At 42.5% G+C, this 20,148-nt stretch overlaps 1 protein-coding gene across 1 annotated transcript in view; it reads right to left on the bottom strand.

Moving 5' to 3' along the window:
* Nucleotides 1-20,148, bottom strand: part of LOC117507226 (limbin-like) — a 126,992-nt gene that overhangs the window by 71,255 nt on the left and 35,589 nt on the right. The window contains exons 11-15 of the mRNA XM_034167048.1: nt 13,707-13,946; nt 13,277-13,452; nt 8,784-8,943; nt 2,627-2,803; nt 2,163-2,473 (exon numbers count right to left, since the gene is read on the bottom strand). Coding sequence (XP_034022939.1) covers nt 2,163-2,473; nt 2,627-2,803; nt 8,784-8,943; nt 13,277-13,452; nt 13,707-13,946 — 1,064 coding nt within the window. The remainder of the gene's footprint in view (nt 1-2,162; nt 2,474-2,626; nt 2,804-8,783; nt 8,944-13,276; nt 13,453-13,706; nt 13,947-20,148) is intronic.

The following is a 20,148-nucleotide window of genomic DNA, read 5'->3' as shown; positions in this document are numbered from 1 at the left end:
GTCGGTCACTTCCTCCTTTACAAAACTCAACATGAAACCACCAAAACATTTGATAAAAAATACTTAATTTACTCATATTTGAAGTCAGTCTGGGTAAATTGACATTACCTGGCTGATTTTGTTTTTCTAAGCCGGTTACAAACAGTGATATTTGAGAAGTGAAATGAAGTTTCTAGGATTTACAGAAAGTGTGCAATAATTCTTTAAACAAAATTAGGCAGGTGCATAAATCTGGGCACCCCAACAGAAAAAGATACATCAATATTTAGGACATCCTTCATTTGCAGAAATAACAGCCTCTGAATGCTTGCTATAGCTTCCAATGAGAGCCTGGATTCTGGTTGAAGGTATTTTGGACCATACTTCTTTACAAAACATCTCAGGTTCGTTGGTTTCCGAGCATGGACAGCCCGCTTAAAATCACACCACAAATTTTCACTAATATTCAGGTCTGGGGACTAAGATTTTGAGCAGTGTTTAGGGTCGTCTTGTTGAAAGATCCAGCCCTGGCGCAACTTCAACTTTGTCACTGATTCATGAACATTGTTCTCAAGAATCTGCTGATATTGACTGGAATCCATGTGACCCTCAGCTTTAACAAGATTCCCAATACCTGCACTGGCCACACAGCCCCACAGCATGATGGAATCATCTCCAAATTTTACTGTAGGTAGCAAGTGTTTTTCTTGGAATGCTGTGTTCTTTTTCAGCCATGCATACCGCCCCTTGTTATGTCCAAATAACTCAATTTTAGTTTCATCAGTCCACAGCACCATATTCCAAAATGAAGCTGGCTTGTCCAAATGGTCTTTAGCATACCTCAAGCGACTGTTTGTGGCGTGTATGCATAAAAGACTTCCTCTGCATTACAGCATCTCCTTGTGCAAAGTGTACTACATAGTCGAACTATGCACAGAAACACTATCTGCAGCAAGATCATGTTGTAGGTCTTTGGAGCAGGTCTGTGGGTTGACTATGACTGTTCTCACCATCCTTCGCTTCAGCTTATGTGAGATTTTTCTTGGCCTGCCACTTTGGGCCTTAACTAGTACTGTGCCTGCGGTCTTCCATTTCCTCACTGTGTTCCTCACAGTGGAAACTGACAGCTGAAATCTCTGAGACAGCTTTTTGTATTCTTCTCCTAAACCATGATGTTGAACAATCTTTGTTATCAGGTCATCTGAGAGTTGTTCAGAGGCCCCCATGTTGACACTCATTAGAAGAGATGCAAAGAGGAGAAACATTTGTAAATGGCCACCTTAAATACCCGTTCTCATGATTGGATTCACCTGTGTAAGGAGGTCAAGGGTCAGTGAGCTTACCAAACCAATTTTGTGTTCCAATAATTAGTGCTAAATGTATTCAAATCAATAAAATGACAAGGGTGCCCAAATTTATGCACCTGCCTAATTTTGTTTAAATTATTGCACACTTTCTGTAAATACTAGAAATTTAGTTTCACTTCTCAAATATCACTGTGTTTGTCTGCTATATGATATATTTAACTGAAATTTCGGATCCAGACAACCAATGATTTATAAAGGAAAATCATGAAAATTATCAGGGGTGTCCAAACTTTTGCATGCAACTGTATTCAAACACTGGCACAATGCATACAAAACTGCCTAAAATATTAGATCTCTATTTCTTTCCCAAGTATTTTAACTGTCCTGGTCGCTCAGACTAGTGTATCCCAAAAATCAAAGCAGTTAATTAAATTCACAACCACCCAATCTGGCAACACACATACACATTAAACTATCTGGAACAGACAGCCACTGCATGTCATATTTTGACAAATCTTTTGGAAAAGAGTGGGAAGTCAACAACAATGGATGCCACCAGTGTAGAGTTTGGGATGATTAAAAGCTTCCCTTATGCTAAAATGGAAATCATTTCTAAATACATCATTAACCCTTACCACCCGCCTCATTTTGGCTTGTCAGTATCTCATAGAGTGAAATATCCCATCGATGGGATATACTGGATGGTAAGAGGTGTGCTGCGGAGGATTATCAACTTACTATTCAGAAGTAAATACCTCTGCATGAAAAAGTCCCTTTAAGGTGCAAAGCATCAGGAGTTCATTTAGTGAACGATGGGCAGATTCTTCTCCACAAAGCAGAAAAATCACTGACATGCACAAGAATCCTGTCACTGACCTGAAGAAAGCTGTGAAGTGAGCCCTGAGCTCCATTTGCTCCTGCAGCTCTCTCTCCATGGCTTCTTGCAGAGCCTCCCTAGTGCAACTGAGGGTATGTAAAGCTGTCTTGCCTTCCTGGTGCAACCTCTCCTGGCCCTCAAAGACAGCACTTGCACCTTGTCCCTGAGCCTGTCCATGTCCTGCCTCTGGTTCTCCTTGCAGCAGCGAACATGGTGTTCCTGCTGGCCAGATTGTTAGCAGAGCCTGAAATACAGAAGGCTGGATGGCTTTTGCTTCTGCTATGGCACCCTGGATCACACGCATGGTCATCTATAGAGTGAGCAGAGGACCAGACAGGGAGCAATTGATACTCAAGCACAAACAATGCCATATTTAGGTGTGTCTGTTGTTTGGCAGGTTTTTCACAGTATTATTGGGATGAGGGCTGAGTGTGTTTCGTGGTGTATTGCCCCATAGTAGCACCTTGCGGATGTCAGCAGCAGCTTCTTCATCCAGGTTGTTGATGAGCTCAGCTAGCTCCAAGCTGAGGGCTGTCAATAAATTCTGCCAACAGTGTAGGTGCTGGGTTACATCCACACTGCCCTCCAGACTCCTACATAGACCAGAAAGTTCCTTCTGTCGCTGCTTGTGGACACGCAGCTGTGGAAAGTGGGAAAAAAAAGAAGTAATTATTTACATAGGAGTAATATCATTAGAACCATACAAAGTGCTCACAGTACAAAGCACAGGCGCGTCCTGCATAGCATTTGTGATTATTATAATTTATTGTATTATGTTATAATGGCTGACAAAATCCCTCGTTAATTTACAAATGGGTAAATTAACTAATTAATTACAGCACCTATAATGCGTTAATTTTTTAAAACTACAATTGATCACACTTTGCTCCATTTTGTTTAGACGTCACTGACTTAGAGCAATAACTGGGTTAGATGTCTGTGCCTTTGAACATTTTTTGCACACTTTAAACAATAACACCAGATCAGAAGCATTTAATTTTTTTTAAATAGCAGCAAGAAAATTACCCCATCAGCACAGCCACAGCGCACGGGTTAGTTTATGTGGTTAAAAACAGGCTTGTCAATGTTTCCTCCTCCTGAACAAGACATGCAGGTAAAGCCTTGGTCCCAGCGAATAATAATCCATGAATAATGAGCCATGCATGGGTGTCAGTGATTATTCAAAGAATGATTCACGTTTTAAGCTGTCACTTATCCGTTAATAAGGCGTCTCCATGTGCCTCCCTGTACCTCACATGTGCCAGGTATCAGCCTCTAATGAGCCACGACCGACCTGTCATTTGAGCCCCATCCAGCCTCAAGTGGCTCGTATAACCGCATATGATCCATGTCAAGCCACATATGATCCATGTAGCGCCATGTAATGCGACATTGGTGCACATTTAATCATGGGTTTGGTCCAAACATCCAGCCCTCCCACAGTCCCTTTAAAGTGTGGGTTTTCAGTTCACAGAATCTATTCAAGATGTTGTCACGTTTTTTTAACCGCAGTCCAAAAAAGATGCTCCTGCACAGTTGATGAAAGTCCTCTGTGATTCCAGAAGCGATTAGAGGTGTTTTCAACTGTCAACCTCTGACAGAAAATGATTACTCCGCTACACAATAATTATTTTATATACAGCATCTGGCGCACAGAGCAGGTGGAATTGTAGTGCACAAGTGCAGAACCTGTTCAAAATAGCCTTGTAGCTGCAAGGCACTCGGATAATGGGCTTTTAGCAGCCTCGTCCGCACCACACACGCCTCTCAAATCCTTGTTTGTCCTTGTAGTACCTCATACACAAACTGCCCCACGCTGTTGTTGCTAAATTTTGAACTTCTTGAAATTATCGCCACGCTCAGAGATGAGCCTTGTTAGCCAAATATTCTGCCTCTAAGAGCCTCTCTGCACCACTATTCTCCCACGACATGCTGCTCCCGCGCTGGCTCCTACAGGCTGAATTAGGCTTCCTATTGGCTCCTGTCAGTTTCCTGTTGGTTCCCACTGGCTCCTGTCGGTTCCTGTCAGTTCTCCTGTTGGTTCATGTTGGCTCCTTTCGGTTCCTGTCAGTATTTAGCCGCACTGCCTCTCGCCGTCAAAATGCATAGAACAACACTGTCATCTACTGGATAGAAATGTGAATAGCAACATACACTCAACAAAAATATAAACGCAACACTTTTGGTTTTGCTCCCATTTTGTATGAGATGAACTCAAAGATCTTAAACTTTTTCCACATACACAATATCACCATTTCCCTCAAATATTCTTCACAAACCAGTCTAAATCTGTGATAGTGAGCACTTCTCCTTTGCTGAGATAATCCATCCCACCTCACAGGTGTGCCATACCAAGATGCTGATTAGACACCATGATTAGTGCACAGGTGTGCCTTAGACTGTCCACAATAAAAGGCCACTCTGAAAGGTGCAATTTTGTTTTATTGTGCGGGATACCTGTCAGTATCTGGTGTGACCACCATTTGCCTCATGCAGTGCAACACATCTCCTTTGCATAGAGTTGATCAGGTTGTCAATTGTGGCCTGTGGAATGTTGGTCCACTCCTCTTCAATGGCTGTGAGAAGTTGCTGGATATTGGCAGGAACTGGTACACGCTGTCGTATATGCCGGTCCAGAGCATCCCAAACATGCTCAATGGGTGACATGTCCGGTGAGTATGCCAGCCATGCAAGAACTGGGACATTTTCAGCTTCCAAGAATTGTGTACAGATCCTTGCAACATGGGGCCGTGCATTATCCTGCTGCAACATGAGGTGATGTTCTTGGATGTATGGCACAACAATGGGCCTCAGGATCTCGTCACGGTATCTCTGTGCATTCAAAATGCCATCAATAAAATGCACCTGTGTTCTTCGTCCATAACAGACGCCTGCCCATACCATAACCCCACCGCCACCATGGGCCACTCGATCCACAACACTGACATCAGAAAACCGCTCACCCACACGACGCCACACACGCTGTCTGCCATCTGCCCTGGACAGTGTGAACCGGGATTCATCCGTGAAGAGAACACCTCTCCAATGTGCCAAACACCAGTGAATGTGAGCATTTGCCCACTCAAGTCGGTTACGACGACGAACTGGAGTCAGGTCGAGACCCCAATGAGGACGACGAGCATGCAGATGAGCTTCCCTGAGATGGTTTCTGACAGTTTGCGCAGAAATTCTTTGGTTATGCAAACCGATTGTTTCAGCAGCTGTCCGAGTGGCTGGTCTCAGACGATCTTGGAGGTGAACATGCTGGATGTGGAGGTCCTGGGCTGGTGTGGTTACACGTGGTCTGCGGTTGTGAGGCTGGTTGGATGTACTGCCAAATTCTCTGAAACGCCTTTGGAGACAGCTTATGGTAGAGAAATGAACATTCAATACACGAGCAACAGTTCTGGTTGACATTCCTGCTGTCAGCATGCCAACTGCACGCTCCCTCAAATCTTGCGACATCTGTGGCATTGTGCTGTGTGATAAAACTGCACCTTTCAGAGTGGCCTTTTATTGTGGACAGTCTAAGGCACACCTGTGCACTAATCATGGTGTCTAATCAGCATCTTGATATGGCACACCTGTGAGGTGGGATGGATTATCTCAGCAAAGGAGAAGTGCTCACTATCACAGATTTAGACTGGTTTGTGAACAATATTTGAGGGAAATGGTGATATTGTGTATGTGGAAAAAGTTTTAGATCTTTAAGTTCATCTCATACAAAATGGGAGCAAAACCAAAAAAGTGTTGCATTTATATTCTTGTTGAGTGTATGTGTGAACCTCTGAGCAGTTTTGCGCTGAGGATGTCTCAATATTGCGTAAGTGAGCAACACAATAAATACAATAATCGGGGATCCACAAATGCTGAATCACACTTCACAAACAGAATTTTCCGTTTTGCAAATGGCTTTTTTTTTTTACAAATGAAAAAACGATATATTTACAAATAAATATTTATTTGGAAAAACCAACATACAAGTTACAAATCAGAAATTTGTGTTTGTGGATCACAAAGCACATGTACAAATCAAGGGATATTTGTAAATTACCCTCTGTGCATTTGTAAGTATTAATGAGACAAATTTGACACCATACACACGGAGCTCCGACAGGCTTAAAAGAGTTTAAAAATGTCTGATTCATGATGCTTTTCATTTAGATTTTAATGTTAAATGGACATACGAGGGCTGTCCGTAAAGTATAGGTCCTTTTTATTTTTTTCAAAAACTATATGGATTTCATTCATATGTTTTTACGTCAGACATGCTTGAACCCTCGTGCGCATGCGTGAGTTTTTCCACGCCTGTCGGTGACGTCATTCGCCTGTGAGCACTCCTTGTGGGAGGAGTCGTCCAGCCCCTCGTCGGAATTCCTTTGTCTGAGAAGTTGCTGAGAGACTGGCGCTTTGTTTGATCAAAATTTTTTCTAAACCTGTGAGACACATCGAAGTGGACATGGTTCGAAAAATTAAGCTGGTTTTCAGTGAAAATTTTAACAGCTGATGAGAGATTTTGAGGTGATTCTGTCGCTTTAAGGACTTTTCACAGTGCAAGACATCGTGCAGCACTCCCAGGCGCCATCGTCAGCCTGTTACAAGGTGAAAACCTCCACATTTCAGGCTCTATTGATCCAGGACGTCGTGAGAGAACAGAGAAGTTTCAGAAGAAGTCGGTTTCAGCATTTTATCCGGATATTCCACTGTTAAAGGAGATTTTTTTAATGAAAGACGTGCGGACGGGTCCGCGCGTTGGCTCGCAGCCGCCGCGACGCTCCGTCACAGGAAAAACACCTCTGCTGGAAGCCTTAAGGACAAGTTGGAACATCTCCAGCTGATAAACAATTTCTCATATACTCACTCCACTGAAAGCCATCAAAAGCCAACTGGATTTTACAAATGGTTATCAACACGGAGGTTTTTTTCCTTTGCCGCCGCGCCGCGTCGGCTGCGTCCCGACGCGCGGACCCTTCCGCACGTCTTTCATTAAAAAAAATCTCCTTTAACAGTGGAATATCCGGATAAAATGCTGAAACAGACTTCTTCTGAAACGTCTCTGTTCTCTCACGATGTCCTGGATCAATAGAGCCTGAAATGTGGAGGTTTTAAGCTTGAAACAGGCTGATGACGCTGCCTGAGAGCGCTGCGCGACGTCTCGCACCGTGAAAAGTCCTTAAAGCGACAGAATCACCTCAAAATCTCTCATCAGCTGTTAAAATTTTCACTGAAAACCAGCTTAATTTTTCGAACCATGTCCACTTCGATGTGTCTCACAGGTTTAGAAAAAATTTTGATCAAACAAAGCGCCAGTCTCTCAGCAACTTCTCAGACAAAGGAATTCCGACGAGGCGCTGGATGACTCCTCCCACAAGGAGTGCTCACAGGCGAATGACGTCACCGACAGGCGTGGAAAAACTCACGCATGCGCACGAGGGTTCAAGCATGTCTGACGTAAAAACATATGAATGAAATCCATATAGTTTTTGAAAAAAATAAAAAGGACCTATACTTTACGGACAGCCCTCGTATTTAAAAATGAAATGGTCTTGGAGCCAATAAGACAATTATTAACGTAGTTGTACTGTGCAAAATCACCTTTTACATAACATCTCCAAAGTCCCACAGTTCTATGAATGTTTTCACAGATATTCTCCTGATTTAAGATAAATTTATGTCACAGCTTGTTTGATCATCTCATTTTACCTGAGAAAATCACACACACACGCCACAAATCTATACAGCACTTTTCCATCTGAAAATCACCAAGGACCCTTGGGCAAGGTCCTTAATCTCCAGTTGCTCCCAGTGTAAATAAGTGGGTTAATTTATCGTGGGGCCACTTCATTTTGATTAATATTTTGCTTGTGAAGGTTCTTGGATGCAACTTCCGCCTGTAATTTATGTAGTTAGAGGGGAAATATTTCTGTTGTATGCTGCCACCTAGTTGAGATATTGCTGTATGGCTTAATCGCCTAATAACAAACTGCTATGATAGTCTTACTTAAAGTATTTACTGAATGGGTCGCCTTAATTTTCAGAAAAATTGCCCTTCCTGAGAAATTTTTCAGGTGCCGCCACTGATTACCAGTACATGTACCAAACGTCTTATACCTGTAGTTTAATAATACAACAAACCAGTAAAGACTCCTTGTAGAAATGTGGTTGGGTTTTCTTTAGGTGCTTCTTTCAAAGTGATATGACCATCACCAAACAAAGCCTTTTCTAATTCCATATCCGTAACCAATAGGAAATATAATACCATTAAAAATGTTTTTTGATTGTTGTTATCATAAAAATAAACAATTTCTCTTAAATAAACCATTATTGAGGCCACCATTACTTCTCAAGCAGACGCTTTGCTCTCTGGACCTCGCACATGAATGCGATGTTGTCCAGCTGCCTGTCATTATTTATTGTTTGTGTAAGAAAGGACAAAAACCTACTTATTCATTCTCAATTCTAAAGTGCTACATTGTATTGCGTATGGTGGCAGCATCACATAAAAAAAAACCATTTAAGATAAGATAAACTTTGGTTATCACACATTTTTGGACAGATGTAACTAATGCCCTAGTGTGACATATAATATAGAAAATACAGTACATATATGATCTCCTCACCATGTCAGAGACGAGCTCCCTCCTCTTCTTAATCAAACCACAGCGCATGGCTCTCCTCTCTTGGCTTAGTTTCTCATCCAGTCTCTGCCTCACCATCACCAGCTCTTTCTGAGCCTTATCCTGCAGATGGTCTATCTGGTCTACAGGCAACATGCTCCCTCTGGTGGAGAAAGGAGAATTATGTCACTATAAAACAGCTCTCTTTTTTACCTAGAATCCCTTTATTCAGAGAGTGCAGTGACATAAGGAGTTGAAGAAAAAAAAAAAAAAAAAGGTCACATGACTCGTGATACCTTCTTGGGTTCAAAATAGTGTTTGCTGTTAATGTGTCTGCATGCAAGTCCAGCTATTTTATTTATTTATTTGCTGAAAAGGCCAGGTTGTTGTGCATTTGGATGCACAAATAGACACAGGAAGGGCTTCAAGATGTACAGATTCCCTACAAATCTGAACAGAAGAAAAAGAAAAGCCGTGTGGGATGGAAGCGACTTCATCATCAAAGTTTTGCGAGGTAAATTTATTGTTCAGTCCCACGTATAGTAAAACTCACCTAAATCGTCATCGTATAAACTGGATATTCACAGTCATCGGACAAAAAAAGTCCCAAAAGTTTTGTATTGTTTTCCATGTAATAAATGCCGTATCTCATCCGATCACAATGTATCTCCATTAAAACCCCTCGTATTCCGTGATTTCTGTGATTAAAAGCCCGACCGTTTATTTTTTCAAACCATGCTCAGACTCAGACCTGCAGTCTAGACATGCACCTGTTAAATCAGACACCGCAAAAGGCTGTGATTTGACACTTTTTTGGTTTCACTCTTTCCTCTCATATTTTAATAGTTTTGGCAGTGCGCACGCTGATTACATTAACACGGAGTTGGAAAAAGAGGAAATTGTACAGCTTACCTTTGAATTGTAGCTGATCGTAGGAAAAAAAAAAGCTTGTTGAGGGTCAAATGAATCCATAATAAAGCATAATCCAGTGACAGAGAACTTTAAAACTGTCACACACATCAACGTCATGACACGGAGTTACAGAGCTGCAGGACCATAAATCAAGCTTTAAATTAATGAAATCATCATAAATTGTAAAGTCATGTAAATTTGATAGCTTAACTATTTTTATATTTATTTTGATAGTACCTGCATCTGGATGTGTTGCTGTATGTGGTTAACTGATAAAAAACACTGAAAACATAAAAGGTTTATTCAGTAGTTCAGCACAATTGGCCTCAGTTGACGCTGCTCTCTGAATAAAGGGATTATTTTTACCTGTTCTGAGCCGTCTGTAACAGTGCATTAGTTGTTAAGGTTAGACCTTACTTGTGTGAAGCACCTTGAGGCAGCTTTGTTGTGATTTGGCGTGATATAAATGAAATAAATTGAAATGATAGTTAACAACGTTGGTTAGTCAGAGTTTAAGTGAGAATACGCAGCAAAGAAAAACGTGGATCTTTAAACACATTTTAAAAAGAACGTAGGTTGTAGTTGTGATTTGATTTTCACTTCACGCCGTTAGTTCCCCCCTGGCAGATCCCGGGCAGTCGGGAAAGCAGGCTGAGTGGGTGACTGTGAGGAGGAAGCGTAGCCCTAAACAGAAGCCCCGTGTACACCGTCAACCCGTTCACATCTCTAACCGTTTTTCCCCACTCGACGATACACTCGCCGAGGATCAAACTCTGGTTATTGGCGACTCTGTTTTGAGAAATGTGAAGTTAGCGACACCAGCAACCATTGTCAATTGTCTTCCGGGGGCCAGAGCAGGCGACATCGAATGACATTTGAAATTGCTGGCTAAGGCTAAGCGTAAATTTGGTAAGATTGTAATTCACGTCGGCAGTAATGACACTCGGTTACGCCAATCGGAGGTCACTAAAATTAACATTAAATCGGTGTGTAACTTTGCAAAAACAATGTCGGACTCTGTTGTTTTCTCTGGGCCCCTCCCCAATCAGACCGGGAGTGACATGTTTAGCCGCATGTTCTCCTTGAATTGCTGGCTGTCTGAGTGGTGTCCAAAAAATGGCGTCTCACTAATTTAGAAGATCTTCACTTAGCCTGGAAAAAGAGTTTGTTGCTCTATAAAAAAGCCCTCCGTAAAGCTAGGACATCTTTCTACTCATCACTAATTGAAGAAAATAAGAATAACCCCAGGTTTCTTTTCAGCACTGTAGCCAGGCTGACAAAGAGTCGGAGCTCTATTGAGCTGAGTATTCCATTAACTTTAACTAGTAATGACTTCATGACTTTCTTTGCTAACAAAATTTTGACTATTAGAGAAAAAATTACTCATAACCATCCCAAAGATGTATCGTTATCTTTGGCTGCTTTCAGTGATGCCGGTATTTGGTTAGACTCTTTCTCTCCGATTGTTCTGTCTGAGTTATTTTCATTAGTTACTTCATCCAAACCATCAACATGTTTATTAGACCCCATTCCTGCCAGGCTGCTCAAGGAAGTCCTACCATTATTTAATGCTTCAATCTTAAATATGATCAATCTATCTTTGTTAGTTGGTTATGTACCACAGGCCTTTAAGGTGGCAGTAATTAAACCATTACTTAAAAGCCATCACTTGACCCAGCTATCTTAGCTAATTATAGGCCAATCTCCAACCTTCCTTTTCTCTCAAAGATTCTTGAGAGGGTAGTTGTAAAACAGCTAACTAATCACCTGCAGAGGAATGGTCTATTTGAAGAGTTTCAGTCAGGTTTTAGAATTCATCATAGTACAGAAACAGCATTAGTGAAGGTTACAAATGATCTTCTTATGGCTTCGGACAGTGGACTTATCTCTGTGCTTGTTCTGTTGGACCTCAGTGCTGCTTTTGATACTGTTGACCATAAAATTTTATTACAGAGATTAGAGCATGTCATAGGTATTAAAGGCACTGCGCTGCGGTGGTTTGAATCATATTTGTCTAATAGATTACAGTTTGTTCATGTAAATGGGGAATCTTCTTCACAGACTAAAGTTAATTATGGAGTTCCACAAGGTTCTGTGCTAGGACCAATTTATTCACTTTATACATGCTTCCCTTAGGCAGTATTATTAGACGGTATTGCTTAAATTTTCATTGTTACGCAGATGATACCCAGCTTTATCTATCTATGAAGCCAGAGGATTCGCACCAATTAGCTAAACTGCAGGATTGTCTTACAGACATAAAGACATGGATGACCTCTAATTTCCTGCTTTTAAACTCAGATAAAACTGAAGTTATTGTACTTGGCCCCACAAATCTTAGAAGCATGGTGTCTAACCAGATCGTTACTCTGGATGGCATTTCCCTGATCTCTAGTAATACTGTGAGAAATCTTGGAGTCATTTTTGATCAGGATATGTCATTCAAAGCGCATATTAAACAAATATGTAGGACTGCCTTTTTGCATTTACGCAATATTTCTAAAATCAGAAAGGTCTTGTCTCAGAGTGATGCTGAAAAACTAATTCATGCATTTATTTCCTCTAGGCTGGACTATTGTAATTCATTATTATCAGGTTGTCCTAAAAGTTCCCTAAAAAGCCTTCAGTTGGTTCAGAATGCTGCAGCTCGAGTACTGACGGGGACTAGCAGGAGAGAGCATATCTCACCCGTGTTGGCCTCTCTTCATTGGCTTCCTGTTAATTCTAGAATAGAATTTAAAATTCTTCTTCTTACTTATAAGGTTTTGAATAATCAGGTCCCATCTTATCTTAGGGACCTCGTAGTACCATATTACCCCATTAGAGCGCTTCACTCTCAGACTGCGGGCTTACTTGTAGTTCCTAGGGTTTGTAAGAGTAGAATGGGAGGCAGAGCCTTCAGCTTTCAGGCTCCTCTCCTGTGGAACCAGCTCCCAATTCAGATCAGGGAGACAGATACCCTCTCTACTTTTAAGATTAGGCTTAAAACTTTCCTTTTCGCTAAGGCTTATAGTTAGGGCTGGATCGGGTGACCCTGGACCATCCCTTGGTTATGCTGCTTTAGACGTAGATTGTGGGGGGGTTCCCATGATGCACTGTTTCTTTCTCTTTTTGCTCCGTATGCATCACTCTGCATTTAATCATTAGTGATCGATCTCTGCCCCCCTTCACGGCATGTCTTTTTCCTGTTTTTTTCCCCTCAGCCCCAACCAGTCTCAGCAGAAGACTGCCCCTCCCTGAGCCTGGTTCTGCTGGAGGTTTCTTCCTGTTAAAAGGAAGTTTTTCCTTCCCACTGTGGCCAAGTGCTTGCTCATAGGGGGTCGTTTTGACCGTTGGGGTTTTTTATAATTATTGTATGGCCTTGCCTTACAATATGGAGCGCCTTGGGGCAACTGTTTGTTGTGATTTGGCGCTATATAAGAAAAAAGTTGATTGAAGTTGATTGACTTTTATATTTCAAATACATGCAAAAAAATGCTCTTGAAGCTCACTTGGTTGCAATTATTGAGTGCAGGTACATTGATAAAAAATGATGCTAAAATGAGTATCTGCAATTCTGCACTAATAACAAAATATGTACCAACCTTCTGATGTGAGTGAAAAAGTTATCCAAATTTCTGGAAGTGCTGGTGAAGGTGTCAGAAATTAAACTGTTGAGACTGTGCAGACTGTGCACTAGAAACCTCCTCTGTGCATTTCGTTCAGCGAGCACATAGCGCTGATTGGCCAGCACAACATCCAGCACTTCTTCCAGCTGTGCCTGAAGAGAAAGCAGAACATTTTTTTTTTTTGCAAAATTTGGATGAAAGTATATTCTAGGTGTTTGCACAAAGATAATTCTTTTAGATGGTTTGTTGACCCTTGCTTGTATGTGAAATATTTAGACATTTCAAAAATAATTTCACAGATACTTACAACTGACTCACTTTTTTTTTCTTTTTTTTTTTTTTTTAAAGAGAACATTTACACAGATGGTCAATTCCAATGTCACAAAAATCAGTTTTGTGCGCTCACTTGACAAGCAAAGTAATCATGTTGAAGATTCTTGGCTGTGCTCTTCTCCAGCTCGCCCATCCTGGTGGCCTCTTCCACTTCCTCTGAGAAGATCTTGTGAAGCTCCACCCGGCGCCACTCAATGATCTCCCTCTGAACCTTTGCAGAGGCTTCTTTATGTCGGGCCAACAGGAAGCGCTGAAGCCGACTCTGGCTCAGCCGGTGCAACTTCTCCAGGAGCAGCCTGATTTGGAGGATGTCCTAATTAAAAACAGTTGCAAAGTCTCAGTTAATATTATGTCAATCATATTAGATAAAAGCACGAAACATCAAGGATTGTTCTAAGAAAAAAAAAAAAACTGACATAATAATTAAGAATTTAAAAGAAATATATGTACATTTATTTTTAATCTAATCAATTAACAAAATAAGACATCCGACTCTGGTTCAGCATTATTTTGAAGGAACGTCACATTTATAAAGTGTTGCTTCCGGTTGGAAACTGCAAATGAACATTTCTGTGCATGTTTTGGAAGCAGAGAGGTTGTGAAAACCTTCCTGCTGCAGCAAACGCCAACACCCATTTCCCACACAAACATAACACGATTGAAGCCGACTAGCACACAAGGGAATAATTGTATGCCATTCGTGAAAAATCGTAGCTGCGTCCAACGCCTCGTACACCCGTCAGTACAATTATTCATGCAAACCAGTGGCTGATAGACAGAGTGTGCCCTATGAGAGCCCATTCGATCCTTCTCACGGCAGCTGTCAACCAAATTTCAGGTGACACACGAACATCCAACAATGCTCGCTGGAATTGAAATTTGTTTGAGTGCCCCCACGGGTGTGGCGTTGCAAAAAGCAACACGTGGTGTGCAAGTGTATCTCACGTGTGCGCGTGTGTCCCCCCCCCCTCCAAACATGTGGCGTAAGTGTATTTCGCACCCCCGCATGCCACAAGTGTTGGGTGGAGCAGGCACGCTTGCATAAAATGCTGATATGTATGTACAGACATAATCATATGGGGGCCGGACAGCCATGTCTGACCGCACACAACACAGTGAGCTGCCTCCCAGCTGCTGACCAGAAACTCACTGACAGCTACAAATAATGGCTCATTGCACACAATATGTAACATTAAAAACACAGAGACCACAGCCAAGACAGGTATATTAATAAGTACTACACTACCTACATACACAATTACATAACAAATAACTAAAAAAAACAATGACCACATAACACAGAAGAGAGTGACACGTTGGTATGTACACTGAACTGACAGGGGGCTTGGCTGCCGTCACCAGCAGCTGTTGAGATCTCTGGTTTTGGACATCCCAGCTAGGGAACACATACCGTGTTTGGACAGACATGACTTCAATTTCAATTTCAATTTATTTTCATTTATATAGCACCAAATCACAACAGAGTTGCCTCAAGGCGCTTCACACAGGTAAGGTCTAACCTTACTAACCCCCAGAGCAACAGTGGTAAGGAAAAACTCCCTCTGAGGAAGAAACCTCAAGCAGACCAGACTCAAAGGGGTGACCCCTGCTTGGGCCATGCTACAAACATAAATTACAGAACAATTCACAGATGAATATACAAGAAATGCTGTTGGTGCACAGGACAGGAGGGTTGCCAACACAAATACAACTCCCATCTCTGGATAGAGCTGCACCTTAAACAGAGAGAAAAAACAGAATCAGGCATCACAAAGACAAGAAATACTGTATAATTTGCCAGCATTAATCAACAAGAAAAACAGAAGAAATACTAAGGTGATTGCCGGCCGCTAGCCCTAAGCTTCACTGAAAGACTCCGCTTCCTAATAAAATTAATTAAGAGTAAAGAGCGTAAAACAAAACTGTACCAGTATGCTCGCCATACAAAAGGGAAAAGAAGTGTGTCTTAAGTCTGGACTTGAAAGTCTCCACAGAATCTAACTGTTTTATTGATGTAGGGAGATCATTCCACAGAACAGGGGCACAATAAGAGAAAGCTCTGTGACCCACAGACTTCTTATTCACCCTATGGACACAAAGTAGTCCTGCACCCTGAGAACGTAAAGCCCGTAAGGTTTAATTAGGTTAGCTAGGTAGGGAGGTGTCAGTCTGTGAACAATTTTATAGACTAGTAGCAGAACCTTAAAATCTGATCTCACTGGGACAGGAAGCCAGTGAAGGGATGCCAAAATGGGTGTAATGTGGTCTAACTTTCTGCTTCGTGTCAAAAGTCTGGCTGCAGCATTTTGAACCAACTGGAGAGCCCTAATGCTAGACTGCGTTAAACCAGAAAATAGAACATTGCAGTAGTCCAATCTAGAAGAGATAAATGTATGGATCAGCCTGGGACTCCGACGAAGGCGGTCGCATCTCCTCCACTCTCCCTTATCTCTGTTCTCTGCTTTTAACCTTCAAGTCCCTACTTCACCAGACTGGGAATTCCTCAAATTATATTGGATTGTGGATCTATGTGAATACTATTGGATTAACCATCGAATTCATCAGCTGGTCTCTGAACGCTATTGACACCATTTTTTCTACAAGGTCAGGACCAGGGGATCCTACCTGCCCAGATGGAACATATCCTGCGGGCTATGTTCTCGACTCTTGGGGTTCCTGGCATGTGGCATGCTTGGTGCCTTTCTCTGTTGAGGATGTCGAGGATTTATTCATTTTTGGTCTTATGGTAGCAGGGCTGGTACTTTTTGTCTTATGTCCTACCCTGATCTACCAGAAAATTGGCAAGACGGTGGCTTCAAGAACCACAGCCCCTCGCTTGTCCGTCATGATTAACGAGGTTGGCAAGGCAGTGCATTCTCAGACTGCGATGACTCTTGAACTCAGACGCAAATTGGATGACATCTTGGAGCAGATGCGTGCCTTGCAGTTGAAGTTGAAGATTTCAGAGGCCGGTGAATATTCTTAATTCATAATTGGGATTTGGTTGTGCACGTGGAACTGTTAAAAAGTGTTTTTCACTGCTCAAACCATAACATTACAGGCTTATCAAGCCTGAAGGTCAAATTGCCCAACTGTTTTCTTCAAGATTAGGTTTCTTAAGTAATGGTTTAATCACTGCACATTTGAAACATTTAGGAACAGATCCAGAAGTTAAAGAAAGATTAATCATTTCCAGCACAGTCGGCCCAAGAGTGGGCCACAGGTCCTTAAACAGTTTTATTGGTATAGGATCAAATAAACAGGTTGTGCTTTTTGTTGATGTTACGAGTTTCATCAGCATGCCTTGTGAGATACTATCAAATTCTGTAAATCTAGGTAATACCTCAGTAGTGGCGCCCACCTCAACAGCAAAGGTGTAGTGGCTGGGTTAAGGCATGCTGGGATATGTTTAACCTAATGTCTTCTATTTTCTTCTCAAAGTAATCCAGGAAATCTTGTGCTGTAAAAGGAGAGCAAACTACAGGTGGTTGTCCATGAATAAGTGTTGCCACCATGTCAAACAAGAACTTTGAGTTATGCTTGTTTCTGTTGATCAAATCACAGTAGTAGGTTCGTTTTGTAGCCAGTAGTGCATGCTTATAGTCTAAGATAGCATCACGCCACGCAAGGTGGAATACCTCTAATTTTGAACTATGCCATTTCCGTTCTAGACCTCTAGCCTTATGCTTAAGGCCAAGCAGGTAATCACTGAACCAAGGTGACTGTGTTTTGGGGGAGCGCGGTTTTAACAAAGGTGGCGCAATCATGTCGAGTGTAGTTTTGAGTTTAAACTATCCACAAGACTGGCCACTGATTGGTATTTGCCAAATGTGAAGCTAAGACATCAGGTAGTCTAGCTTCTAGTGCAGTCTTAGTTGAGGAGTTGATGCATTGCCGTAGTGATATATAAGGCTGTTGTTCCACTAAATACGGCAGCGAAACTGTAAACTTAATAAGTGAGTGATCAGAGACCACTGATGTAAGAGGCATGATGTCAATATTCATGACAGCAATACCATGAACTAACAACTGCCAAATGTGACGTGCATGTGTCTGCTTGCTGTCCTTACGTGGACATAAATAAAAACATATGTCGTTGTGGCGACGGGCTGCAGCGAGCGAGCGCGCGCGCAAGGCGCAGACAATTACATGCTGCTCCCAGGTTGAAACGGACCGTCAGATCAGACCACGCAGGATGCGATCTCACAGTCATACCACCCAGGTGAGCTCTGTTCCACATGACGTGGTGTCAGTCCTGCGGCGCGGCGTCCACAAGACACGCGTGTCGAGCAGAACGCGGCTGTGGTCGGCTTGACGCACTGGACCAGTAGATGTGGACATAAGAAGAGTAAACTGCTTCATCATTCATATCATTTAATGACTGTATGTCATGGGTCATCTACAGCAGAACAGATGGATCATACTTGTATTGCCCGCTTGATAAAAGGGATTCATTATAATGCGGTGATTTTATATGGTGTGTGGTTTTATTTTTTATTTTTTTAATATGTCCATGTCCTTCCTACACTCAACAAAAATATAAACACAACACTTTTGGTTTTGCTCCTATTTTGTATGAGATGAACTCAAAGATCTAAAACTTTTTCCACATACACAATATCACCATTTCCCTCAAATATTGTTCACAAACCAGTCTAAATCTGTGATAGTGAGCACTTCTCCTTTGCTGAGATAATCCATCCCACTTCACAGGTGTGCCATATCAAGATGCTGATTAGACACCATGATTAGTGCACAGGTGTGCCTTAGACTGTCTACAATAAAAGGCCACTCTGAAAGGTGCAGTTTTATCACACAGCACAATGCCACAGATGTCGCAAGATTTGAGGGAGCGTGCAATTGGCATGCTGACAGCAGGAATGTCAACCAGAGCTGTTGCTCGTGTATTGAATGTTCATTTCTCTACCATAAGCTGTCTCCAAAGGCGTTTCAGAGAATTTAGCAGTACATCCAACCAGCCTCACAACCGCAGACCATGTGTAACCACACCAGCCCAGGACCTCCACATCCAGCATGTTCACCTCCAAGATAGTCTGAGACCAGCCACTCGGACAGCTGCTGAAACAATCGGTTTGCATAACCAAAGAATTTCTGCACAAACTGTCAGAAACCGTCTCAAGGAAGCTCATCTGCATGCTCGTCGTCCTCATCGGGGTCTCGACCTGACTCCAGTTCGTCGTCGTAACCGGCTTGAGTGGGCAAATGCTCACATTCGCTGGCGTTTGGCACGTTGGAGAGGTGTTCTCTTCACGGATGAATCCCGGTTCACACTGTTCAGGGCAGATGGCAGACAGTGTGTGTGGCGTCGTGTGGGTGAGCGGTTTTCTGATGTCAGTGTTGTGGATCGAGTGGCCCATGGTGGCGGTGGGGTTATGGTATGGGCATGCGTCTGTTATGGACGAAGAACAAAGGTGCATTTTATTGATGGCATTTTGAATGCACAGAGATACCGTGACGAGATCCTGAGGCCCATTGTTGTGCCATACATCCAAGAACATCACCTCATGGTGCAGCAGGATAATGCACGGCCCCATGTTGCAAGGATCTGTACACAATTCTTGGAAGTTGAAAATGTCCCAGTTCTTGCATGGCCGGCATACTCACCGGACAAGTCACCCATTGAGCATGTTTGGGATGCTCTGGACCGGCGTATACGACAGCGTGTACCAGTTCCTGCCAATATCCAGCAACTTCGCACAGCCATTGAAGAGGAGTGGACCAACATTCCACAGGCCACAATTGACAACCTGAACAACTCTATGTGAAGGAGATGTGTTGCACTGCATGAGGCAAATGGTGGTCACACCAGATACTGACTGGTATCCCCCCCCAATAAAACAAAACTGCACCTTTCAGAGTGGCCTTTCATTGTGGGCAGTCTAAGGCACACCTGTGCACTAATCATGGTGTCTAATCAGCATTTTGATATGGCACACCTGTGAGGTGGGATGGATTATCTCAGCAAAGGAGAAGTGCTCACTATCACAGATTTAGACTGGTTTGTGAACAATATTTGAGAGAAATGGTGATATTGTGTATGTGGAAAAAGTTTTAGATCTTTGAGTTCATCTCATACAAAATGGGAGCAAAACCAAAAGTGTTGCGTTTATATTTTTGTTGAGTATAATTTGAGGCAGTTTCCTGCAGCTATTACAGGACAGCGATCGTAGCTCAGTAGTACAGTTTCTGACTGGCAATCAGAGCTTTTGGCGTGGGTTCGATTCCCGTGGGTGGCATGCAATTTTTATCTTTTTATTTTCACAGCAGCTGCGCAATGTGTGTTTACACATCGTGCAGCTGCTGTGAAAAGCTGCTGTGTTCCCACATGCACAAAACCGTCGAAGCATGTATTTTTTTTTTTCTTCACAGTTGCACGATGTGGCTACTGTGTTCCCGCGTGCATGAACGTCGCACCGGCATCATGCATGCCTGCCCCTCGGCGCAATGTTTTGTGGTGCATTCATACGAGCTGCTGCGACGGGAGATGCCCTGAG

Source organism: Thalassophryne amazonica, chromosome 3 (genome assembly GCF_902500255.1).
Source record: "Thalassophryne amazonica chromosome 3, fThaAma1.1, whole genome shotgun sequence".
Classification (NCBI taxonomy): domain Eukaryota; kingdom Metazoa; phylum Chordata; class Actinopteri; order Batrachoidiformes; family Batrachoididae; genus Thalassophryne; species Thalassophryne amazonica.
The sequence above is the reverse complement of the archived record's forward strand: the minus strand, read 5'-3'. Positions and strand labels throughout refer to the sequence as shown.